Source organism: Erinaceus europaeus, chromosome 7 (genome assembly GCF_950295315.1).
Source record: "Erinaceus europaeus chromosome 7, mEriEur2.1, whole genome shotgun sequence".
Lineage (NCBI taxonomy): Eukaryota > Metazoa > Chordata > Mammalia > Eulipotyphla > Erinaceidae > Erinaceus > Erinaceus europaeus.
The window spans coordinates 101660906-101687461 of NC_080168.1; the positions used below are offsets into that span (position 1 = coordinate 101660906).

General features: G+C 43.2%; 1 protein-coding gene across 2 annotated transcripts in view; it reads left to right on the forward strand.

Annotated features, from left to right (window-relative positions):
* Window positions 1–26556, forward strand: part of PPM1H (protein phosphatase, Mg2+/Mn2+ dependent 1H) — a 320464-nt gene that overhangs the window by 183360 nt on the left and 110548 nt on the right. For both annotated transcript variants that reach the window (XM_007516868.3, XM_060195008.1), the window contains exon 5: window positions 18428–18512. In XM_007516868.3, the coding sequence (XP_007516930.1) occupies window positions 18428–18512 (85 nt within the window). The remainder of the gene's footprint in view (window positions 1–18427; window positions 18513–26556) is intronic.

The following is a 26556-nucleotide window of genomic DNA, read 5'->3' on the forward strand; positions in this document are numbered from 1 at the left end:
TGTTACCTGTATATACTTGTTGTTTTTCAGAAATGAGATTGTGCTCATGTAGTCCATTCTGCATCTTGTTTTTCTCACTTAGATATCTTGAGGTTATAAGAACATAGATTTGACACTTTAAGTGGCTATGTAATAATCTTGTTTTGTTTTTACCAAAGCACTGCTTAGCTCTAGCTTATGGTGGCATGAAAGTCTGTTTGTATAACCATTATACTATCTTCCTTCCCCCCATATAATAATCTTACAGGGCAGGAGTAGATTGCATAATGGCTATGCAGACTCTCATGCATGAGGCTTTGAGCTAAAAGGTTCAAACATTGCCACAACAATCACTGTCAAATACAGAATCTTACATGCATAGACCCATGATTTTTTTTTCCTTTCAAATAGGTTCCTAAAAGCATTGAGCATCTCTTTGTCTGTTTATTGAACATTTGCATTTTCCCTTCCGTCAATTGCCAAACCATATCTTTTATCCATTTTGTTCTTGTTTGTCAAATGCTGGGGGGGGGGGTATCAGTTCTACTGCAAGGTGACATTGAACAAGAGTTAGTGTGGCCAGCCTTTTTAAGGGAAATCGTAAAAATTAAGTGAATACTTGAAATGAGGATCCATTTGTGTCTCCTTCCCACCTCCCCACCAGTTAGTATGCATATACTAAGTTGGGGAACAAAAAGTAGGTCTTTTGTCCCCAAGTTATAACACTGGGGTAGGAGGTGAGGAGTGGAATGGAAAAGTAGTAAGGTGTTCTCTCTCTCTCTCTCTCTCTCTCTCTCTCTCTCTCTCCCTCTCTCTCTCTCTCTCCTTCTCTCCTTTCTCTCTTCCTTCCTTCTTTCCTCTCTTCCTCCTCCTCTCCCTTCCTTTTTCTTTCCTCTTTTCTTTCTTTCTTTCTTTCTTTCTTTCTTTCTTTCTTTCTTTCTTTCCTAATTAAGCATTTGACATCCATGTGTTGTTAAAATTCGGTAGCTCCAGCTGGCCAGGCTAGCTTCATGGGCGGGTAACAGAGACAACCAGAGACATACGGCTGGGCAGGGAAGCTGTATTTCTTTATTCAGGAACAACGATTCATAAACTAAACCAAACTAATCACCAAACAGAACTCTGCTGCCTCTTTCCCCCGCGGCGCCAAGCACTCTCTCTGCAACTCTCCCACTCTCCAACTCTGCAACCCTGGAACCCTCTCGGGGTTCCTTGGGGCGGGGCCAAGCGGCCCGCGAAATTAGCAGGACTGATCCAAATTTTCTTGGCAGGGGGAGAGCTAGAACAACCCAATGTAAAGCATACAACAATTCCCCCTTTTCTTTTTAACTAAATGACCACAGTATCAGGGGTGTGGGGTGAACAGAAACCTATATCGTACAGGCATTTTTAAAAACAGAAACTGGCACAAACATGGAGAAACATGTAAGCAAGTAACAAGAACCAGTGTGCTGCCAAGGGAAGGCCTGAGGGGGCCATATTTTTTGTTTGTTTGTTTGTTTGTTTTTGGGCAGGGAAGCTGTATTTCTTTATTCAGGAACAACGATCATAAACTAAACCAAACTAATCACCAAACAGAACTCTGCTGCCTCTTTCCCCCCGCGGTGGTGCCAAGCACTCTCTAACTCTGCAACTCTCCAACTCTGGAACTCTGGAACCCTCCTGGGGTTCCTTGGGGCGGGGCCAAGCGGGCCCGCGAAACTAGCAGGACTGATCCAAATTTTCTTGGCAGGGGGAGAGCTAGAACAACCCAATGTAAAGCATACAACAATTCCCCCTTTTCTTTTTAACTAAATGACTACAGTTGCAGAGTTCCAGAGTTCGAGAGTTGGAGAGTTGCAGAGTTAGAGAGTGCTTGGTGCCGTCGCGGGGGAAAGAGGCAACAGAGTTCTGTTTGGTGATTAGTTTGGGTTAGTTTATGAATCGTTGTTCCTGAATAAAGAAATACAGCTTCCCTGCCCAGCCATATGTCTCTGGTCATCTCTGTTACCCACCCGTGAAGCTAGCCCGGCTAGCTCAGTCGGTAGAGCATGAGACTCTTAATCTCAGAGTCGTGGGTTCATGCCACACGTTGGGCGCCATTTGTTGTTAAAATTCGGAAGCTCCAGCTGGCCGGGCTAGCTTCATGGGCGGGTAACAGAGATGACCAGAGACATACGGCTGGGCAGGGAAGCTGTATTTCTTTATTCAGGAACAACGATTCATAAACTAAACCAAACTAATCACCAAACAGAACTCTGCTGCCTCTTTCCCCCGCGGCGCCAAGCACTCTCTCTCTGCAACTCTCCCACTCTCCAACTCTGCAACTCTGGAACCCTCTCTGGGTTCCTTGGGGCGGGGCCAAGCAGCCCACAAAATTAGCAGGACTGATCCAAATTTTCTTGGCAGGGGGAGAGCTAGAACAACCCAATGTAAAGCATACAACATCCATGAAAGCTCTTAACATTTCTAGGCTGCAGATATATTCCCTTACTCAATCTGGACCACCACAAAAACAGCACAGGGATTTTTTTCTCTCCCCTCCCCTTTTTTCTTCTGTTTTATTTGATAGAAAAGCAGTTGAGAGAGGAGGGGGAGATAGGGAGAGAGAGACCTACACACCTGTTTCACCTCTTGTGAAGTGTTGCCACTGCAGGTGGAGAGTGGGAGCTTGAACCCGGGTCCCTTGCACAGGTCCTTCCACATGGTACTGTGTGAGCTTAATCACGTGTGCCACTGCCCAGCCCCCTGGAATTTTTTTCCTTTTGTGTCCTAGTGTAAACCAAAGAACAATAGGAAACTGTTTGAGGAGCTATCAGTGGATGTAGGTAAGATTTTCTAAAAACCTTTCTCCAAACTCAAATTTTCATGTTAGGAATAAATTGTCTTCATCTTGTCATATGACTAATTTTTAGGGGTAGAATGAACATTTAGAAAAGCATTTACTGTCTTTAGCTTTACTTCTCCAGTCCTTAGAGTGAGCTCATAAAAACACATAAAACCTCATGTTGCTGTATTGCAAATAACTGCATCCATTATACCAGACAAGAAATTAAAGCATGGGTGGGGGATAGATAGCATAATGTTTATGCAAACAGACTCTCATGCCTGAGGCTCTGAGGTCCCAGGTTCAATCCTCACACCGACATAAACCAGAGCTGAGCAGTACTGTGGAAAAGAAAAAGGGAAAAAAAAAACCTGCAAACTTAGAGAAATTAAAACATGGAAGTTTAAGTTTCACTATGAATGAAAAACTAGACTTAATTTTGGGGGTGTGTATGTAGAGACCTTCCATCTGTACTATAAAGGACATGAGGTGGGAAGTGGTTGGCAATTGATCAAATCACCTAACTCCTAGTAACTCCCTCACTTCATCTCTCTGGACAAATTCTAAATAGGGAAACAGAAATCTACAGATTGTGAACATAGCCATAGCTGCAGGTTAGGGTCTGCGACCATCAAGGAAAGGCCAGGGCATTGTGCCTCAATCTGCCCCCCCCCCCCACACACACACACACAGGAAAAGCACTTCATAAAGTAACAAAGTAGAAGATGTACTAGATACAAGGATCCTGTGATAAGAGAATGTGGCTTTAAGGGCATTACTTTGTTGGTTATTTAGTTCAAGATTGTCAGCCTTTACAAGCACAGGGTTCCCTTTGAAGCACCTTCCCTCTTATTGCCCTCCTCCAGATTGGAGACTAGCACTCTGACAAATTGATTCTAAGATCAGAGGCATGAAAGTAAGATCAAAGGGAAGCCAGGAATCATCTAGGAAGAGACAGGATGATTTAAGGACTGGAAAGTCTGTCTGCCAAGCAAGCTGTCACCTTTAATCCATAGATGTCTCAAAGGGAGAATGTGATGGTTCAGAGAGAAGTGAAGGATACTCTACACATAACTGGATTTCTATAGAACAATAATTTAAGAAAGTTAGCGGGACCCAGGAAGCAGTGCAGTGGTTAAACCTTGTATTCTCAAGCATGAATTTCTTAGTTCAACCCCCCAGTATCACGTGTGCCAGAGTGATGCTCTGGTTCTTGTCCCCACCACACCTCTCTCTCCATATATATGTTTGTGTGTGTGTGTGTGTGTGTATGTGTTGCTAATAAATATTATTTTTTATTTTATTTTAATTTTTTCTTTAATTTTTATTACCTTTATTTATTTATTGGATAGAGACAGCCAGAAATTGAGATGGGAGGGAGAGATAGAGAGGAAAAGAGACAAAGAGACACCTACAGCCCTGCTTTACCCTGGGGGGGCTCAAACCCAGGTACTTGCACACTATAACGCGTACTCAACCAGGTGTCCCACTGCTTGGGCCCCTATTATTTATTTTTTTATTGCCGCCAGAGTTATCACTGGGGCTCTGTGCATCCATAACAAATTCACCACTCATAGCAGCTAGTTTTTCTCTTCCTTCCTTCCTTTCTTTCTTTCTTTCTTTCTTTCTTTCTTTCTTTTTAATTTGCTAGGACAGATAGAAATTGAGAGGGATGGGGAGATAGAGAGATACCTCTAGAGCTGCTTCACCACTCATGAAGGGTCCCCCTGCAGGTGGGGAGCAGGGGCTCCCACGTGGGTCCTTATGCATGGTAACGTGTGTGCTTATGCCGGTACACCTGCCCCCCACAACAGCTTTTTCTATATCCTTTTTTTTATTATTTTTATTTATTTATTCGATAAAGACAGCCAGAAATCAAGAGGGAAGGGGGAGATAGTGAGGGAGAGATACTGAGAGACACCTGGAGTCCTGCTTCACCACTCATGAAACTTTCCCCCTGCAGGTGGGGACCAGGCGCTTGAACCTGGGTCCTCACGCACCATAAAATGTGCATTCAACCAGGTGCACCACCACCACCTGGCCCTTCTATCCTTATTTTTAATGTTTATTTCAATTAGAGAAAGAAGGAGAGAGTGGAAGAAAGAGAGAGGGAGAGCAAGAGAGAAGGAAAGATATGCACAGTATTGCTCAGCTCTAACTTGTGGTGGTGCTGGGATTTGAACCTGGGACCTGTGAGCCTCAGGCATAAAAGTCTTGCATAACCAGCATGCTATCTCTTCTTTTATTTAATGTTTTATTTTTATTAGTGATTTAATATTGATTTACAAGATTGTAAGAGTTATAACTGTAATCTAGCATGCTATCTCTTCAGCCTTTTAAGATTTTTTTTTTTAATGAATAAGAGAAAGAACCAGCACATAACTCTGGCATATGCAATGCCAGACATTGGACTTGGGAACTCATGCTTATGAGTTCAACACTTTATCCAAGGGAGTCGGGTGGTAGCGCAGTAGGTTAAGCACAGGTGGCGCCAAGCACAAGGACCGGCATAAGGATCCCCACCTGCAGGGGAGTCGCTTCACAAGCAGTGAAGCAGGTCTGCAGGTGTCTATCTTTCTCTCCCCCTCTCTGTCTTCCCCTCCTCTCTCGATTTCTCTCTGTCCTATCCAACAGTGACAACATCTATAACAATAATAACTACAACAATAAAACAAGGGCAACAAAAAGGGCATAAATAAATAAATAAATATTTAAAAAAACACACACTTTATCCATGATGCCACCTGCAAAGTCACCTAGAAAAAAAATTCTAAAAACAAACAAACAAAAAAAACACTAGCTAGAATTTCCCCCAGGTTAATATTAGAATAGAATGCAGATGCTTCATTATCTGTCTACTTCACTATGCTGGTCTATAGATGAAATGGACCCTGAGAGCTTGTTTGGAGGTTCCAGCAGGGGAGCACAGCTCCTCCCCGTATACCCTTGACTGAAGTCCCGTCCTTCCCTATTAGGGGGAAGTTGTTGGAGGGACGCACATGGAGTGGTGAGGGAGGAAGGGGACACCTAGCCATCGAGATCAGCCGAATCAACCCTGGTGAACAGTAGGTGTCACAGCCTGTAGATAAAATGATATAGCTCACCTGGTAGAACAGTGCCTCACACAACAGGCCCTGGTTCAGGTTCTTACACTCTACATAAGAGCATCATGAACAGCACCAGGGGGAGTTCCATGGGTGGTGGAGCAGTGCAGAGAGCTTTCTCCTCTTTATGTGTCTCTCCTCACTCTCTGAGAAAGAAACTGTGTCATGTATGTGTGGGGCCCTGAGTTCATTCTCTGTTGCTACATTTTAAAGTAATAATAATAAGCATGATGGTAGTTACTGCTTTCTACACTCTCCCTCTCTGCCCACTAAGGGCAGGACCCTACCTAGTTCCCCGTTTATCTTTTTTATTTTTTAAGTTTTTTCCCCCTTTTGTTGCCCTTGTTGTTTTTATTGTTGTTGTAGTTATTGTTGTTATTATTAACAAGGGCAACAAAAAGGAATAAATAGATAAATATAAAAAAAAGGGTAGCAAGAGTGAGATTAGGGCCAGAAATACAGAGGGACAACTGGAAACCCTAGGGGGACATCAGAGACAGAAAGGTAGGGAGGAGAGGGAATTGTATGAGGGGAATAATGCTTTAAAAGCACCCTGGGATCAGAAGAAAGAAATGCTTGGCCAGTTCCAGGTTCCCTCACATGGGCATTCAACCACGGAACTGTGGTGTCTCTCCCTCTCAATAAATAAATAGACCACCCTGACAACCCTGTGTCTTGTGGACCAGTGGAGGACAGAGCTGAGAACAGGAACAGCCATGGAACCATAGGACAAGCTCTGTCTGACAGGAAGTTGTAAGAATTAAAGAAAGAGACAAATTGACCTGTCATCAAGGAATTAAATTTTGTAGGACTTAGCATGGGCTTGGCCATGTTTGAAAAGAAAAAGTGAGGTTTCCAAAATGACTGTCTAGCTTCTGTAATGGGCAGCCGAGTAGAAGGTAGTGTTGTTTCTGAGATAGGAAATATTGGAAGGGCAGATATGGGTGTGGTGTGGTTGTGGAACCATTAAGTGTGAAGCATGTTGAGTATGAGCTTCTGGCAGATGTCTTGAGTGGAGAAGTCTGTGGACAGCCAGCTAGCTGTCCCAGGTAGAGGCCCAGTAGTGGCAGATGGGCTGAAGAGAATACTTGGGGTCTTCAGAACATGCAGTTATTAAACTCCGCTAACCAATCATTGAATATTAAGAACATACCCTTAGGGTGTGTGCTCTCTGTGGCCACTCAAGACAGAGCCCCTTTTTCAGCAGGGCTCCATATTTGGTTGCATATTCTGTTGTCAACATGTTAAATTATTATAATTTTTTATTACCATATCACATTACTGTTATATCATAATTATTATTATCATCATTGCTATCATTTACCATACGGCCTCTTCGACCTTCTACGACTCCATTACTATTGGAACTATTCAGCTCGTCAACGTATATAAGCCTCCCAGTGCCTCATGGGATAATAAGGTCCTGCCTAGCCCGAATCACCCAGCCATTTACGTTGGAGACTTTAATAGTCATCACCAAGACTGGGGATATTCCTCCACTCGTGCTGACGGCTCTATCTTAGCCGACTGGGCTTCAGCGAATGACCTCTCCCTATTATACGCTCCCAAACAGCCAGGCTCTTTTCACAGTGCTAGATGGAATAAAGACTCATCACCCAACCTGTGCTGGATTAGCACAGTCAACGGCCAAGCCTTTCCCGCTACGAGACAAGTTCTCAAGATCTTCCCGCACAGTCATCACCGCCCAGCTATCATCCACATTGGTCTCCAGCTCCCACTGATTCTGTGCTCGGAGAAACTAAGATGGAACTTTCAGAAAGCAAACTGGCGTCTGTTCAGTGATCTTACCAACAAATCTATTCCTGCAATTCCAATTAACTCTATCCCCTCTGAAGATTCCTACAGGCGCTTCCGCCAAGCCATCTTCAAAGCAGCTTCCCAAGCCGTTCCTCGTGGGAGACGTGCTAACTATACGCCTTGTCTTGATGCTGAATGCGAGCAACTACTAAAGCAGTATGATGAGTCGGGCGACCCAGATGTGGCTGACCATCTCATTGCCTCCCTGGATGCAGCACGCCAAGCCCGCTGGCAACAACTCACGGAAAGTCTGAACTTCACCCACTCAAGTAGGAAGGCCTGGAAGCTTCTTCACAGACTGGGTGCCGGTAGCCAACCCCCTCCCATCTCCCATCCTCCCGTATCTCCAAACTTTCCCTCAGTGCCATGGGGAGCCTGGGAACTTGAACCTGAGTCACATGCACTGCAGATCAGGCTATCCTAGGTGAGCTTTCACACTGGTCCAGTTTTTCATGACTTTTTCAGACAAATGACTACATTTTACTGTTGCTGTTTTTTGTACTAATCCCCAGAAATTACATATCCATTACTGCTTTCTAATAGCGTGGCACAGTGTGCAGTGGTGGAGCTACAGTGTCAAGTGGGGATGTGGCTTTTGCCTTAGGAACTCACAGGCTGGTGTGGAAGGCAATGAAGTAACTAATAACAAAATGTAGTTCATTCCCTATGAGAAGTGCCAGGCTAGGGAACACAGCATGTCAGAGAGGCTGCTAAACCTCATCTTGAGAGCTAAGGTGTAGAAAATAGAATTGCTGAGGGAGAAGGAGAGAGAGAATTTGGACTCAACACCAAAAAAAGGAGGTGGTGCAGTGAATAAAGCCCTGGACTCTCAAAAATGAGGTCTCAAATTCCTGGCATTGCATGTGCTACAATGATGGTCTGAGATTCGACTTCCGGAGGCGGAGCTACGAGCAGCAGATCGCTTTCTCTCCTCTCCTCTCCTCTCCTCTCCTCTCCTCTCCTCTCCTCTCCTCTCCTCTCCTCTCCTCTCCTCTCCTCTCCTCTCCTCTCCTCTCCCGGATCAACTAGGAATACCAAAGGAGACCACCCGGACCAAAACAAGACAGGACTAGAATGACCACAGGAACCCAGTAAATCACCCGTGAGTACAAACACGCGTGGCTGGTGACAGAGAGGAAAGAGGGGCCTAAGGAGAGATTAAGTGGCTGCTAACAGTTCAACAGTTTATCAGTGGAGACACCACCTCCAGTCTGCTACACAACAAGGGGACAGCTGAAGGGAGGAAAGGACTCCCCAGAGACTCACCAAGTGCAACTCTGAGTCTCCATTGCTACTACCCTCAGAATCTGGAGCAGCAACAGGGAGGGACACCAGGGGACAGAGATCTAACCTGGAAACTCAGGAGAAGACCTATACCTCGGTGGCATAGCTGAGGGGCTGCGAAAGTCTCTTTGCATAACCACTAGATTATCTCTACCACACCCTGCTTTATCTCTTGGTCAGGAGTCAGTGATTAAGCTAAGAAGCCTATTGATAGTTTAAAAGCCCTCAGGCTCCCATAGCCTACAGGGAAGAAAAAAAAAGAGGCTTTTACACCACTGAACTCCAACTCAGGGATTGAAAAAACTGTTAACATATATAAAATAGTTAAAACAACAAGAAAAAATATTGGAGACTCGAACCAGGACAAGAGTCCAGCTAAAAGTCCTCCAGAGGGTGAAGCACAAAATAACGAGTTCAACATCCAAACATTAGCTAAGGAAATAATAACAGGAGTGAGTAAAGAATTTGAAAAAATTGTAATCAGAAATGCAGGAACAACAAATGAGAATATGGAAGAAAATTCTAATTATCTCATGGTTATTAGAGAGCTGAAAGCTGAAATCGCTGAGCTAAGAATGCAACTAGCTGAACAAGCTAAAACAGTATCAGAGCAGGGCAACAAAATAGACAACTAAAAAAGAAGTAAGAGATCTCAAAAAGAGATTAAGAGATGCTGAAAACAACAACAGAGTCCTATGGGATGACTTCAAAAGAAACAATATACGCATTATTGGCTTACCAGAGGAAGAAAGAGAAGGGGAGGAAGAAAGCATTCTCCAGGCCATAATAGCTGAAAATTTCTCTAGTCTAGACAACACCAAAGACATAAAGATTCAAGAAGCCCAGAGGGTCCCAAACAGAATTAACCCAGACCTAAAGACACCAAGACATGTCATACTTAGAATGGAAAGGAATAAGGATAAAGAAAGGATCCTCAAGGCTGCAAGAGAAAAACAAAGAGTCACCTACAAAGGAAAACCCATAAGATTAGCAGCAGACTTCTCCATACAAACACTACAGGCCAGAAGAGAATGGCAAGATATCTATCGAGTGCTCAATGAGAAAGGCTTTCAGCCAAGAATACTATATCCTGCTAGACTGTCATTCAGACTAGATGGAAGCATCAAAACCTTCTCAGACAAGCAACAGTTGAAGGAAGCAACCATCACCAAGCCTGCCCTGAAAGAAGCTCTGAAAGGTCTCCTATAAACAACCAGACCACCACAAATAGGACATATATCAAAACACTCTAAAACTCTACAAGAATGGCGTTAAAATATCTTCAATCTTTGATATCAATAAATGTCAATGGCCTGAATTCACCTATTAAAAGACACAGAGTAGGAAGATGGATCAGAAAACACAACCCAACAATATGTTGTCTACAGGAAACTCACCTAACTCAACAAGACAAACACAGACTTAAAGTGAAAGGATGGAAAACTATCATACAAGCCAATGGCCCACAAAAAAGGTCAGGAACAGCTCTTCTCATATCTGACATGATAGACTTTAAAATAGATAAGATTAAAAAAGATAGGAATGGACACTACTTAATGCTCAGAGGATCAGTCAATCAAGAGGACTTAACAATTATTAATATCTATGCACCCATGAGAAGCCATCTAAATACATCAAACTTCTACTGAAGGAGCTACAGCAATATATTAACAGTAACACAATCATAGTAGGGGACTTCAACACCCCACTATCTCAACTTGACAGATCATCCAGGAAGAAAATCAGTAAAGACATAAGGGAGCTAAATGAAGAGATAGATAAACTAGAACTATTGGACATTTTCAGAGTCATTCATCCCAAGAAACTGGAATACACATTTTACTCAAATCCACATGGATCATTCTCAAGGATCGACCATATGTTAGGCCACAAAGACAGCATCAGCCTATTCAAGAGCACTGAAATCATCCCAAGCATCTTCTCAGACCACAGTGGAATTAAACTAACACTTAACAATCAACAAAAGATTAGTAACAGTGCCAAAATGTGGAAGCTCAACAGTACACTTCTTAACAACTTCTGGGTCAAAGAGGAAATCAAGGAAGAAATCAAAATGTTTCGAGACTTCAATGAAAATGAAGACACAAGCTATCAAAATATTTGGGACACAGCTAAAGCAGTCCTAAGAGGGAAGTTCATAGCTATACAAGCACACATTAGGAAACAAGAAAAGGCACAAATAAACAGCCTGATTGCACATCTTAAAGACCTAGAAGAAGAACAACAAAGGAATCCTAAAGCAACCAGAAGGACAGAAATCACTAAACTTAGGGCAGAAATAAATAACATTGAGAATAGGAAAACCATACAAAAGATCAATGAAAGTAAATGTTGGTTCTTCGAAAGAGTAAACAAAATCGACAAACCTTTAGCCAGACTCACAAAACAAAAAAGGGAGAAGACCCAAATAAATCGGATAGTAAATGAAAGAGGAGATATCACAACAGACACCGCAGAAATTCAACATATCATGCGAGGCTTCTATGAACAACTATATGCCACCAAGCTAGAGAACCTGGAAGAAATGAATGATTTCCTAGATACCTACCAACTTCCAAAACTAAGTAAAGAGGAAGTGAATAACATGAACAGGCCCATCATAGCTAATGAAACAGTTATCAAAAATCTTCCCAAAAATAAAAGTCCTGGACCAGATGGTTTTACAAATGAATTCTACAAAACCTTCAAAGAAGAACTAATACCTCTACTTTTAAAAGTCTTCCAGAAGATTGAAGACACTGGAATACTCCCTGCCAGCTTCTATGAAGCCAACATCACCCTGATACCAAAAGCAGACAGGGACACAACCAAAAAAGAAAACTACAGACCAATATCTCTGATGAACATAGATGCAAAAATATTGAACAAAATTCTAGCCAACCGGATACAGCAGTATATCAAAAAAATTGTTCATCATGACCAAGTGGGGTTTATCCCAGGCATGCAAGGTTGGTTTAATATACGTAAATCAATCAATGTGATCCACCACATCAACAAAAGCAAGACCAAAAACCACATGGTCATAGCAATAGATGCAGAGAAAGCCTTTGACAAAATACAACATCCCTTTATGATCAAAACACTACAAAAAATGGGAATAGATGGAAAATTCCTGAAGATAGTGGAGTCTATATATAGCAAACCTACAGCCAACATCATACTCAATGGTGAAAAACTGGAAGCATTTCCCTTCAGATCAGGTACTAGACAGGGCTGCCCACTATCACCATTACTATTCAACATAGTGTTGGAAGTTCTTGCCATAGCAATCAGGCAGGAGCAAGGAATTAAAGGCATACAGATTGGAAGAGAAGAAGTCAAACTCTCCTTATTTGCAGATGACATGATAGTATACATGGAAAAACCTAAAGAATCCAGCAAGAAGCTTTTGGAAATCATCAGGCAATACAGTAATGTGTCAGGCTATAAAATTAACATTCAAAAGTTAGTGGCATTCCTCTATGCAAACACTAAGTTAGAAGAAATTGAAATCCAGAAATCAGTTCCTTTTTCTATAGCAACAAAAACAATAAAATATCTAGGAGTAAACCTAACCAAAGAAGTGAAAGACTTGTATACTGAAAATTATGAGTCACTACTCAAAGAAATTGAAAAAGACACAAAGAAGTGGAAAGATATTCCATGTTCATGGGTTGGAAGTATTAACATCATCAAAATTAATATATTACCCAGAGCCATCTACAAATTTAATGCTATCCCCATCAAGATCCCAAGTACATTTTTTAGGAGAATAGAACAAATGCTACAAATGTTTATCTGGAACCAGAAAAGACCTAGAATTGCCAAAACAATCTTGAGAAAAAAGAACAGAACCGGAGGCATCACACTCCCAGATCTCAAACTGTATTATAGGGCCATTGTCATCAAAACTGCTTGGTACTGGAACATGAACAGACACACTGACCAGTGGAATAGAATTGAGAGACCAGAAATGAGGCCCCACACGTATGGACATCTAATCTTTGACAAAGGGGCCCAGACTATTACATGGGGAAAGCAGAGTCTCTTCAACAAATGGTGTTGGAAACAATGGGTTGAAACACGCAGAAGAATGAAACTGAATCACTGTATTTCATCAAATACAAAAGTAAATTCCAAGTGGATCAAGGACTTGGATGTTAGACCAGAAACTATCAGATACTTAGAGGAAAATATTGGAAGAACTTTTTTCCGCATAAATTTTAAAGACATTTTCAATGAAACGAATCCAATTACAAAGAAGACTAAGACAAGTATAAACCTATGGGACTACATCAAATTAAAAAGCTTCTTCACAGCAAAAGAAACCACTACCCAAACCAAGAGACCCCTCACAGAATGGGAGAAGATCTTTACATGCCATACATCAGATAAGAGTTTAATAACCAATATATATAAAGAGCTTGCCAGACTCAACAACAAGACAACAAATAACCCCATCCAAAAATGGGGGGAGGACTTGGTCAGAATATTCACCACAGAAGAGATCCAAAAGGCCGAGAAACACATGAAAAAATGCTCCAAGTCTCTGATTGTCAGAGAAATGCAAATCAAGACAACAATGAGATATCACTTCACTCCTGTGAGAATGTCATACATCAGAAAAGGTAACAGCAGCTAATGCTGGAGAGGGTGTGGGGTCAAAGGAACCCTCCTGCACTGCTGGTGGGAATGTCAGTTGGTCCAACCTCTGTGGAGAACAGTCTGGAGAACTCTCAGAAGGCTAGAAATGGACCTACCCTATGACCCTGCAATTCCCCTCCTTGGGATATATCCTAAGGAACCCACCACATCCATCCAAAAAGATCTGTGTACACATATGTTCTTGGCAGCACAATTTGTAATAGCCAAAACCTGGAAGCAACCCAGGTGTCCAACGACAGATGAGTGGCTGAGCAAGTTGTGGTATATATACACAATGGAATACTACTCAGCTGTAAAAAATGGTGACTTCACCGTTTTCAGCCAATCTTGGATGGACCTTGAAAAAATCATGTTGAGTGAAATAAGTCAGAAACAGAAGGATGAATATGGGATGATCTCACTCTCAGGCCGAAGTTGAAAAACAAGATTAGAAAAGAAAACACAAGTCGAACCTGAAATGGAATTGGAGTATTACACCAAAGTAAAAGACTCTGGGGTGGGTGGGCGGGTGGGGAGAATACAGGTCCATGAAAAATGATGAATGAAATAGTGGGGGTTGTATTGTTAAACGGGAATCTGGGGAATGTTATGCATGTTCAAACTATTGTATTTACTGTTGAATGTAAAGCATTAATTCCCCAATAAAGAAATAAATTATTTTTTTAAAAAATGATGGTCTGAATCTCTATAATGTGTTCTCTCTCTTTCGGTGGCCAGGGAAGGTGTTGGAGGATGAAACTCTGAGTGGGCAAAGCATGTGCCATCCTTTTGCTGTATCATGTGGTGCTAGGGATTGAACCTACAACTTCATATGTGCAAGACCATAGCTGTACCCTTCTGCCACCTGGGGGTAGGATCCTCCTCTCTTCTATTAAGCAAATAATTCATTTGGCTCCTGCTGGGTGGCAGGGTGCTAAGCACTTTGAAATTTAGGAGAGAGAACACAACAAAGGAAGCTTCCACCTCCTGACACTTAGGTCCTAGAGGAGATGTTTCCACGGCCTGTGGACGCTGTTGGCTTCTGCACACAGCCAGGTCCAAGGACACCCTTCCCTCCTTCTCCCAGACCTACTCTCCCTGGCTTCCTCCTTTCACTCATCACCCTTGACTACTTCTTTTTTTTTAATTATTCCCTTTTGATGCCCTTGTTTTTTTTATTGTTGTTGTTGTTATTGATGTCATCATTGTTGGATAGGACAGAGAGAAATGGAGAGAGATGGGGAAGACAGAGAGGGAGAGAGAAAGATAGACACCTGCAGACCTGTTTCACCACCTGTGAGGCGACTCCCCTGCAGTGTGGGGAGCGAGGGGCTCGAACGCGGGATCCCTTACGCCGGTCGTTGCGCTTTGTGCCACCTGCGCTTAACCCACTGCGCTTCTGCCCAGCCCATCTCCCACTTGACTGCTTCTTTTCCTCCTCCTCCTCCTCCTCCTCCTCCTCCTCCTCTTCCTCCTCCTTCTTCTTGTGATTTAATAATGACTTAACAGGACTGTAAGATAACAGGGGTATGGGGTACAGTTCCACACAGTTCCCACCACCAGAGTTCCCTGTCCTATCCCCTCTACTAGAAGCTTCCTATTCTTTATCCCTCCAGGAGTATGAACCAAAGATCTTTATGGGGTGTAGAAAGTGGAAGGTCTGGCTTCTGTAAATGCTTCTGCACTGGATATGGACGTTGGCAGGTCGATCCATAACCCCAGTCTGTTTCTATCTTTCCCAAGTTGGGTAGGGCTCTTGAGTGATGAGCTTCTGGGATACATTGATGAAGTCATTTGCCTGGGGAAGTCAAGGTGGCACCATAGTAGCATCTGAAACTTGGTGGTTGAAAGGCAGTAAGATATAAAGTAAATTGTTTGATAAACAGGAGCCAAAAGGTAGGAATAGAGCAAATAAAACTAGGGGTCTTTGTGTGGGAAAAGGCTAGGAAGTCTGTTTTAGGTATGTTCCATGTAGCCTTTGTAATTCTTGCCTAAACCTGATAGCTATCATGCAGGTGGACTAAAAGTATTGTCTGGGAAGATGGTGTCAGAGTTGAGAATAGGACTAGAAAGCTGGATTAGGGCAGAGAGTAGCTCCCAGCTATGAGAAAAGTATATAAATACCATTAGCTGTTAACCCCACTGATCTGACCTAAGGCCCATTTATACTTCTATTTATATTTAGCACAGGAGCCTGTGCAAACCTCTGGTCCCTATCAGTTTAAACTCACAATCCCTGTTCACAGCTAGGAACATTCTAGACTGCTGCACTCATTTCAGGACCAGTTCTTTCCCAGTATGTAACTTTCCTAAAATGAGCCTAGAAACTCATGCAGATGCCCTATAGGGAAGGGGAAGAAGAAAAAGTGTCAGCACTACCTTAGAGCAATATTCTGATGTTGAGTTGTTTGTTGGCTACAGAGCCAGCCAGGGCCTCTATATGTACAGTTCCACAGCCCCCAACAGACTTTTCTGCATTAAGAGAGAAGGAGAGGGAGAGGGAGAGGGAGAGGGAGAGGGAGAGGGAGAGGGAGAGGGAGAGGGAGAGGGAGGAAGAGAAGCAGCACTGCACTCTGCTAGAGCTGCTCCCAGTGCCATGAAATTCCCATGTGGTGCCAGGGCTCAAACCTGGGCCATGTTCATGGCAAGGCAAGTGCAACATTTGCAAACAGAAGATTTGGGATTTATTATAATGACTCTTAATCTGGTCCTCCAGGTTCTTGGGACCTCTCTTGCTGCTCTAGATTAGATCCTAAACCTAGATCACCCATAGCCCCTTTTAAGCTCTCCAGGTTTCTGCAGCCTATCAGATTCCTTCTGCTCTTGTCAGCCACAGATAATAAAGACAAAGTCATTTTGAATTAGCTCACTGACTTGTGAATGGTGGATAGTACCTTTCTTGGGAAGTTGGCTGACTGCATTGTACAAGTGACTCCAGCTTATAAGAAGGGAGTTGAATTAATTCTATTTTGAACAGCATAATAAAAAAATTGATGAAAACATCAGAGGCTTCCTCTTCCCAGAGTCAGTCCCTCTCACAGTTTCCACAGCCTTTCTCCTAGATCCATAAATCCTCTAAAGACCCCCCCCCCCAATTTTTGTTGTCATCTCCTCCCTTACCACCCCCCACCCCCACCTCTGCCTGGGTTTCTGTGACAGCAACTGGGGCACAGGTGGTGAGAGTCTGGGGAGGGGAAGGGACAGCTGCAGCCACTTATAGGGATTGTTTCTGACTCAGTGACTGCCTGGGCGGTGGGGTGGGGTGCCAAGGACTTAAGGGCATGAAGAATGCAACCTTCCTGGGAGCCAGCAGGGCATCTGCCCAGAGCTGAGCTCGTCAAAGCCATTTCCCTGTTTGTGTGGGGCCTCTGGCTTTCTGGTACCAGGGAGAGCCCTTGGTTTTGCATAGAATCCACTTCCCCAAGATGTTTGCATTTGTTGTAGAAATGGCAGCCCCGCACCACACCCAGTCCATAGCAGAAAGGTAGCTATATGCAGTCACTGCTCTACAAGATGTTTTGAGAATATAAATCCCATCAGGATGAAGCTTGGGAAAGGCTGCTCTGGGGAGCTCTTATCCTTCACAAGTCCCTGAGTTGACCATAGCCCTTATATTTGAGCAAGTTTGTGAATTTTCTGAGCTTTATGATAAGGACTGGGAAGATAGCCCCAGAGATAGCACCCCAGACTTTTCTGCCTAAGGTCCAAGAGGTCCCAGGTTCAGTTTCTGAGATCACCATGGAAATAAATAAATCTTTAAGGAAAGAAGGATGAGATGACAGTGACTTTTTGTGAATCTGGGGTATTTCCCTAGAAATTCAGGAGTCTAAATCAGGCAATCTCAGACGGACCTGCTGTGTGTGTGTGTGTGTGTGTGTGTGTGTGTGTGTGTGTGTGTGTTGGGGGTGGGGGAGGTCTTATTACAATGCAGATTCTAATCGAGGAAGTCTGAGGTGGGGCCTGAATTGAATATGTATTCTGACAAACTCCCCAATGACAACAAAGCTCTTAGCTCTCAAACACATTTGAGTAACATTATATTCAACACTGGCCTTATATGACTGTGTACACATAAAGATAAAATTTAAAACTCATTTTCTGAGGACTGAAGAGATAGCTCACTGGCTAGAGCAAGTGTTTTTCCATGGTTTCCCTACGGTCAAGTCTTGATACTACATAGGAGTACTCTATCACCTAGGGACACTGTTACTGTCGTGTCTCCCCTCCACCAGTGTGTGTGTGTGTGTGTGTGTGTGTGTGTGTGTGTGTGTGTGTGTGTAAGTTGTCCCAAGAGTAGTGAAATCACATGTGAGACCCACTCCCAGCTTAAAGAGGGAATCGTTTCCCCTGCCACCACAGTTTAGGTGCTCAGACCTACATGTGGCTTATGGTTGCCATATTTGGTTAGAGTTTAAAATATCTCCACTGTCACAGAAAGTTCTAATGAATGTAACAATCCAGGGTGACTGGTTATAGCATTCATTCACTCATTCATTTACTTATGGAACCTCTGTTGTAGGTCAAGCATTATGCCTACTGCTGGACATTCAGGTGTGATCCCAGCTAGCAGAAAAAGTAAATGCAAACTACCGAGAATATGATGCCCATACAGTAAAAATTGTGCAGAGTGGTGAGGAATCCAGAATAGATTTTCATGAGCTTTTCTGAGCAGGATAGAAGATATAAAGCATTCCCTGGGCATCCTGTGTGTGTCCTGAACCAATTTTGGCATTTTCACGGAGTTGGGGAGCTGATAAGAATGATTACTGATGCTTCTTTTTCACCCTTCCAGGGCCATCATCATCAGGAATGGAGAAATCATCCCCATGTCTTCAGAATTCACCCCCGAGACTGAGCGCCAGCGACTGCAGTACCTGGTAAGAGTCATTTTGGGCCGGCGGTGGGCATGGCACTAGAGCTGTTCTGAAGGGCTGTGTCACTGTTGACACAGAAGCAGGCCCAAAGCCGTTAGGCGACATATGGCATCAACTCCCCCACACACACCTTCTGATCACACATCCAAGTTCCGGGTGTGATGACACACCCCACCTCCATGAGTGTATAACTGGGCTGGTTTCCTCCCATCTGTGCCCAGTATAAGACTTGGTGTGCTGTTTTATGTAATGGCTTGGTAGGTGATATATGAAATACGGTGATGAAGAACACTTTCCTGGGGCTGCTATTCACTCTAATGCAAATGGTGGAGAGTAGGGGTGGTAGGTGGGGGAGCAGGTGACTAGGTCTGCATCAGGTCTATGAGGAAGCTGGAAACGCTGAGATCCTGCTGAAATATTGCTGCTCCCTGCTCAGATGTGAAGTCTTAGGTGCCCTTTGGGAGTCATCTGGGTGTCAGGAAATCTGTTTCTACCCTGAAAATAAATTCTCCTTATAAATCACCCTCTTTGAGGTAAAATTGTGGGAGGGCTCTTTGGTTCCTCAGATCTTGATTTTTTTTTGTATTTTTCTTTTTTTATCTTGAGAATTTTTACTGCACTAGAAGATTTTTGTTTTCTGGGGGAACAGATAGACTCTTGTGTCCTCAGAGTATAGGGGTTGGCACTAGGTTTTGGCTCTAGTTCAGTGGCTTTGATGTTATCCCAGGTGACTGGAGAAGTCTAAGTTGTGAACAGTAAGTCTCTAGATGAACTCCTCCCACCACACACACACACACACACACACACACACACACACACTGTGCTTGCACCACAACACCACTTCCAGAGGGCTTTTCTTTTTTATTATTACAGAATTACATGTCAACAGGGGTTTGAATCCACACCATTCCCACCACCAGAGTTCTGAATCTTCACTCTCTCCACTGCAATCCACCACAGTTCCCCTAAGGTTGTAGACATGGGCCAACCATCTTCTCTACAACTATCTGTCCATATTTATACATAGTTGCCCCTTCTTTTTCTGATTCAATCCACTCTTCCCCTCTAAGCCACTCATAGCATCATAGCTACCTCCATGTGTCCCTCTCCTTTTCCTTCTCTCTCTGGGTGCTGATGGAGCTGGAGTGCAGAGCCCTCTTATCTTCATCCTATCACTTCTCCTCCTCTGGGAGTGTGGATCAAGGCTGTTTATGGGGAGCAGAAGGTAGGAGGTCTGGCTTCTGTAGCTGCTTCTCCACTGAGCTTTGGCATTGACAGGTCAGTCCATATCCCCAGCCTGTTTCTATCTTTCCCTAGTGGACCAGAGCTCTGGAGATGCTAGGGCCCAGGACACATTGGTGAGGTCATCTTCCCAGAGAAGTCAGGGTGGAGTCATGGTAGCATCTGTAGCTTGGTTCTGGAAGGTGGCATGACCTAAGTTGAGACAAGATGGTTAATGAACAGGAACCAAAAAGTAGGATCAGAGCAGATGAGAGTAGTCATTTTAGGGTAGAAGAAAGCTAGGAGAACTGTTTTAGGCGTGTTCCTGGGGGCATACAACTATAGTAATTTTTCTTGAGTTTGGTAGCTAGCCTGAGGTTGAATAAGAATATTGTCTGAGAGAATGGTGTCAGAGTAGAGAAAAGGGCTAGAAAGTTGAATTAGGGCAGGGAGTTGCTGGGTTAGCATGGGGGTGCCTCTTCCTGGGCGCATACTTTCTGGGTTGGAGAAGACTCTACCAGAGCCAGCCTGCGCTGCTACTCACTCAGCGATGCGAGGGAGATGACTCAGGAACAGACTCGTGGTGGCAAGACAATTTGATTCTTTATTGATCAGAGAGTCAAGGCTTTTAAAGGGCAGTGGCAAGTCAGAAATGAAAATAGCTAGTAAAGGGACGGAGAAAGGCTGGAAAGGTAGGAACTTCCTTAGCAACTGTTGCAAGGGTTTTAACTGGTAGGATTAATAATACCCTGGAGGGTCTTGAGGGTAGAAAGAAGACAGATCAAAGGAATGGAATGGGTGGGGATCTTTCAGGTAAAACAGTGATTATGTAGATAATAAGTCTGATAAGACGAGAGGATGGATGTCCCCTCAAGTCAAGCCCTGCCAAGCTCAACCACGTCCTCACAATTTCCCAACATCTCCCGCTTTCTTTTTATCTAATGGCCGTAGTATCAGGAATGCAGGGTACTTTGCGAGGCAGGGAATCTGATAAGACTAGGCAAACCTTTGAGGTTACTCCTATGCCTCCTTGCTCAACCTCTCAGTAGAGAGAGAGACTGGCAGGATAGATGCACTCCTCAGGTCAAACCCTACCAGGCTCTACCACATCCTCACAATTTCCCAACAGGGAGTAGCTCCCATTCTTATAAAAAAAAAAAAATTCTGCGGCTAAAATTAACTATTTACCTCCATCTACCTGCTGTAGGGCCCATATGTAAATGCATATGTGCCAGTGCCTGTGTAACCTCTAAGTCCCTATTGGTCTGAGCTTATAGCTCATGGTCACTTCTGAGGAACATTGCAGGCTGCACTCATTTCAGGACCAGTCATTTTTGAGTGGCAGGGTAGGATACCCCCAACCTCCCTTCTGAGACTGGGGCTATCCCTACTGTCATTGCTTTATGGTAGAGCCAAGGTCCTAAGAGGGCAGAGGGCTCTTTTTTTGTTTGTTTTTGGGTTTTTTTTTTTTTTTTTTGGTGATAAAAGGGTTGAGAAATGAAGAGGGAGGGAGGTGGAGGGGGACAGAGAAAAAGGGAGATACCTGCAGCACTATTTCATTACTTGTGAAACTCATAGGTGTAACCAGGGACTCAAACCTGTGTCCTCATACATGTGTGTGCTCTGTCAGGTGAACAACCACCCATTCCTGAAAGGAAACATTTTCTTGCCATTGGGCTATCATGTGAGGTAATATGTATTAGGGAAAAGAAGGAGAAGAAAGAAATGATTCAGATTACTTCATTTGTATCTCTGATTTTTGGTCCATGTGAGTGGTCAGGACTGGGTTACTTTGGTCCAGTTTCTCCACCCCAAACTGTGCTGTTGCTTTTGGTAGTTATTTGCCACCTATGACAGCAGGAATCCAAAAACCAGTATAAAAAAAATTCTGTTGATGGGGTACATAGCATAATGGTTATGCAAAGGGACTCTCATTCCTGAGGCTCCAAAGTCCCAGGTTCAATCCCCTGCACCACCATAAGCCAGAGCTGAGCAGTGCTCTGGTAAAAAAAAAAAAAAAAAGTTCTGTCATTCTTTTACCAACTGATTTTCTAAGCTTTGTTGTTGGTTTCAAATTGGTATACTTAGTGCTGTTCCTCAGGTGCACAGTGTTGAGCTCCCCCTTATCCATGGCAGTCTCGGCAGGTAGAAGGGAGCCTGCAGCAGCCACAAGTCTTATTGCTGCTCCCAGCTTGGTCACCTGATCACTAGGGAGCTTTGTGCAAGTCTCTGAACTTTCCCAGACCTCAATTTTGTTACTTACTAAGTGGCATGCTAGACCAGAAGGGTCACCAAGGGCCTTTGGGCTGCCAAGGTCCTTTCCATTAGAGTTGATTAACATCCAACCTACTTACCTTGCTCAGAGACATCTTCCCCAGAGCCGCTGAAGTGACCTTGTCACCTGTCAGCCTGAAAGCCTTTGGCTTCCCACAGCATACTGAATGTGGGCAGCCCCAGGATGAGGATGCCTGCCAACCTCACCAGCACACACATGTGTGTGCACACATGCACACATCCATCCCCAGCTGCAGCCACAGAGAACTGTAGTCATCTCTTTGATTCCCATGCTCCATTTGGATGACCCTTCTCTGCTTCACTGCCAGGAAAACTCTTCCTCTTCCTTTGAGAACCCAGAGAATGTCCCCTTCTATTCACAGGACTCAGTCCCCTATGCACACACAGCACTGTGTAGAGCCTACCTACAGCGTGCTTCTCAGTGTGTGGTGATGTATGTTCTGATCTGCCTCCCTTTCAGACTGGATGGCTAGTCCCTCATCTCGTGTTGCCAGTCCCTAGCACAGAGGATATGCCCAGTCACTGTTTATTGACCAAATGATGGGATGAGCCATATTCATACTGACAGCTGGATCTTCATCACATAGTACACTCCTCTCTTCCTTTCCCCCAGCCCTTGGGCAATTGGCACCAGTGGGTCTCTGACTCCACGTTTCACCTATGCCTTGTCTCTGTCACACCTGCCCCTGAGTGGAAATCATGCCATTACATTTTGAATAATGCCACATTTTCCCATTAAAGAATGATACAAAGAATTCAAACCTGGTGTATTGCACCAAAGTAAAGGACTCTGGCAGAGAGTGGGGGGCTTTCAGATCCTGGTGCATGATGATAGAGGAAGACCTAGGCTGAGGGTGAAAGTGTTTTACAGAAAACTGAGAAATTTTAAGAATTTGCCAACAACTGTATTTACTATAAACCTTTAATCCCCCCCATAAAGAAAATTAATTCTTGAAGATTTGGAGGCTGGGCAGTAATGCACTGGGTTAAGAGCACATACTGAGAAGCACAAAGATCCTGGTTCGAACCCCCAGCTCCCCATCTGTGCAGGGGACGGGGGGGGGTTGCTTAGCAAGTGGTAAAGCAGGTCTTCAGGCATCTGTCTTTCTCTCCCCTTCCTTTCTTAGTTTCTCTCTGTCCTATCCAACAATAGCAACAACAGCTTCAATAGCAGCAACAACAATGGAAAAAGGATGGCCGTCAGGAACAGTGGATTCATAGTGCAGACACCAAGCCCCAGCTATAACCCTGGAGGCAAAAAAAAAAAAATTGAGGAATGGTAGGAATGCTGGACTTTTCAGATTCCTTGATGTCTACTATTCAGTTTGATTTAGGACAGAAGATGTATGTGGCTTCATATCTCATCTTTATCATGCCACTGTGTGTTGATTCCCACAAGACACTTGGCTGATCCTCAAAAGTGGGCAGAAGGCTTCTGAAAGCAGGTATAAGTGTTAAATGGCATAATATAGACAGAGTTCTTCTGTGGTGCATAGTCATTGGATATTATTTGATGGATCAAAGCCTTACCACTTTAAAGCTTGCTGACCTGTGAACCAATTAACTTTTTCCTTGTTTTAATTTAAGAATCACCACTAATGTTCCTAAGATTAATGTGCATTTTGTTGTCTTGATGCTTTAAAATTGGTGTGGACATTAGTAGTTTATGTAACTGAGATTAACACTTGAATTTCTATAAGGTGAGATAATTGTCACGCTCTTCTTGATTTTTACTCTCAAATCAGATAGATATCTTTAGCTTATAACTAAAACTGTGCTTCTCAGACACCAGGAATCTAAATGAGCAATGCATAAAATACCCTAGTTGTCCAGCATCTTCTGTTAGGAGTCTAGGGTATGTGCTTGAAAATGAACAAATCTAACAAAATATTCACATGATCTATGATACAATCCTTTGTGGTGAAGCATTTGTAAAAACTAGGAAATTTATAACATAAAATAACCTTGTGGTAAAATGTTTATGTTAAGGTATTTGACAAAATTAGTTGGATGTTTGTACCATAAAATCTTGAAAATAGTATCAGTCATGAGAGAGAAGAAAGACTATATGGTCTTCTCTCAGCCCAGCCCAGCCCAGCCTTGAGTTCTGTGACTTGAAGTCTCTTACATGGTATTTCTAAACCTCCTTTTCTTCCTTTTCTTTCTTCCTTTCTTTCTTCCTTTCTTTCTTTCTTTCTTTCTTTCTTTCTTTCTTTCTTCCTTTCTTTCTTTCATTCTTTCTTCCTTTCCTTCTTTCTTTCTTCTTTCTTCTTTTAGTGAAATGGGTTAGATTATGCCTTGAGAAACTTATTGTTTGTTCATAAATCAAACTAGAAAGTAATTCCTTAATAATATAAAGTACAGTATAATGTCACATAATTTTAAGCTTGATCTATCATATATATATATATGTACACTACAACATCAGTTCCCTTGAACTAGTGGTGAAACAGTTCTGTACAAGGGCAGTAATAGTAGTATCCTCTACAAGTTGGAAAGTTAACAACATATGCCTTATTCTTAGGTCATATCAAATTTTATTTGACAGTGTGTAAAGAGACATTTATGAAAGAATAACTGAAACCTCTAGACCCTTTGAGAGTGGACTTGAGCAGATCCCTGTTGTCCTAGGGCCATGTCTTGTAGAAATGGTTAATAGTTTTCTTGGGGTAGGCAGGTTTCAGAGCCTTTTCTTACGTGAACGATTTTGATCTGCATTGGTGAGGAATGTTCTTGGAATGCATGGCCCAGAGGTCCAAGGATTATAGAACTGGAAGCAAATTACAAAATGATGGATGTGGCAGGCACGTAAATTTTGTTTGGTCTTGCATCTTGACCTCGCAGAACCCTTCGAAAAGCTCTCCAAGGAATGTGAACTTTGTTCCATAGGCACTTGTGCAGGGTGATTAATCAGGCAGGCTGGAGGGTTTGCTCTGTATCTGCAGAATGTAGCAGGTGTGTAGTGAGGGATCAAGGGGCACACACTTGTGACCCAGTAGCCAGGCAAATGGATGGCCCTGCAGTCACCAAGAGCACTGGCTCTTCTGTTGGTGAGCTTTCTCCTTTTTAATGCTCCCAGGGAAAATGAAGTATTTAAGGGAATTCACCAAGCTGGATTGTGTGTCTTGTAGAGTCAAGGTCCAGAGAGGAGAGAAGTGGTGGGGGCAGGGAGCCTGGTTTATAGGCATTTCTCCACAGCCTTTACTGCTCTTATGGTGTAACCCCCAGAAAAATCACCCCTACCTTTGCCTCAAGTGAAGGGCAAAATTGGATCCCTCCTCAGGGGACCTCTGTGCCCTGAAGTATAAGAGTGATGCTGAGATATATTTATAAACTCTGATTTGATTCCATTAAGATGTGCTAATACCATCAAACCTTCCAATAATCTTATCTCTGCCTTTGCTAATAACCCAAGCCTGCAACTGGATTTCATCAAGGGTGATGTACAGAAGAGATAAAAGTGGGCTTCAAATACACATATGATACTCTCTAGTGCAATATTATCTGAGGTGGTTGCTTATGGTGTCCTTCAAGCTCTCCTCAACTTTCTATGCCAAGTCTACTTCTGTATGTCTGCTCTCTTCCCAAGTGCTGAACTTGGAAAGGTCTCAAAGGAGCAGTATCATCAAGACTCTTTCCTCTCCTGGATTTTTTTATATTTGAGAACTAACCCCTCTATCCCAAGTGTTCCTTAAATTTAACCCCTCTGTTAAGCCAAAGAATCTATAACCAGGAGGACCACACAGTGTGCAAGTCAGTAAAAATGACTCACCCTCCACCTTAGTAGTGCCCTTAACTGACAGCAATTCATTAAATCCTGAAGTATGACTTCAGTCATAGGGAAGCAAGTTCATAACCATCTACTTTGCTTGATGACTGAGTCATGGAAAAATCCACTCCAGTTTCACCCCTTCCCATTTTAATTTCCTTTCATAATAAAATTGCACATGAGTTTCAGATTTTCTAATTTGAAAGTGGCAGACTAGGGGATGGGTAGTGGCACACCTGGTTAAGTGCATGTTTTACCTACCATGTGCAAGGACCTGGGTTCAAACCCCCCATCCCCACCTGAAGGGCAGAAACTTCAGGAGCAGTGAAACTCATACTGCAGGTGCCTGTCTCTCACCCTCTCTTCACCCCCCCATTTTTCTCTGTGCTATCAAATAAAGAAAAAAGGAAAAATAAAATATTTTAAAGTAACACATCTCACATTGGCTATGGGTTCTATTGAGGTATTTTAAGGTTAGGGAGGCAGCATGGTGGTTAATGCAAAAGACTTTCATGCCTGAAGCTCTGAAGCCTCAAGTTCAACTCCCTGTACCATCATAAACCAAAGCTATGCAGTGTTCTAATAAAAAAAAATTTTTTTTGTTAAGTCTCAAGGAACACAAAACTGATACTGTTCTAAGTTTGCAGAGGCAGGGCTTGTATTTGCTGCCCCAGAAGCACTGCCTAACTTCAGAGAGGACAATCATTAGCCCTTCTAATTGAACCTCACCTCTTTTAGAGCCTTGATTTTGAAAATGTTAGT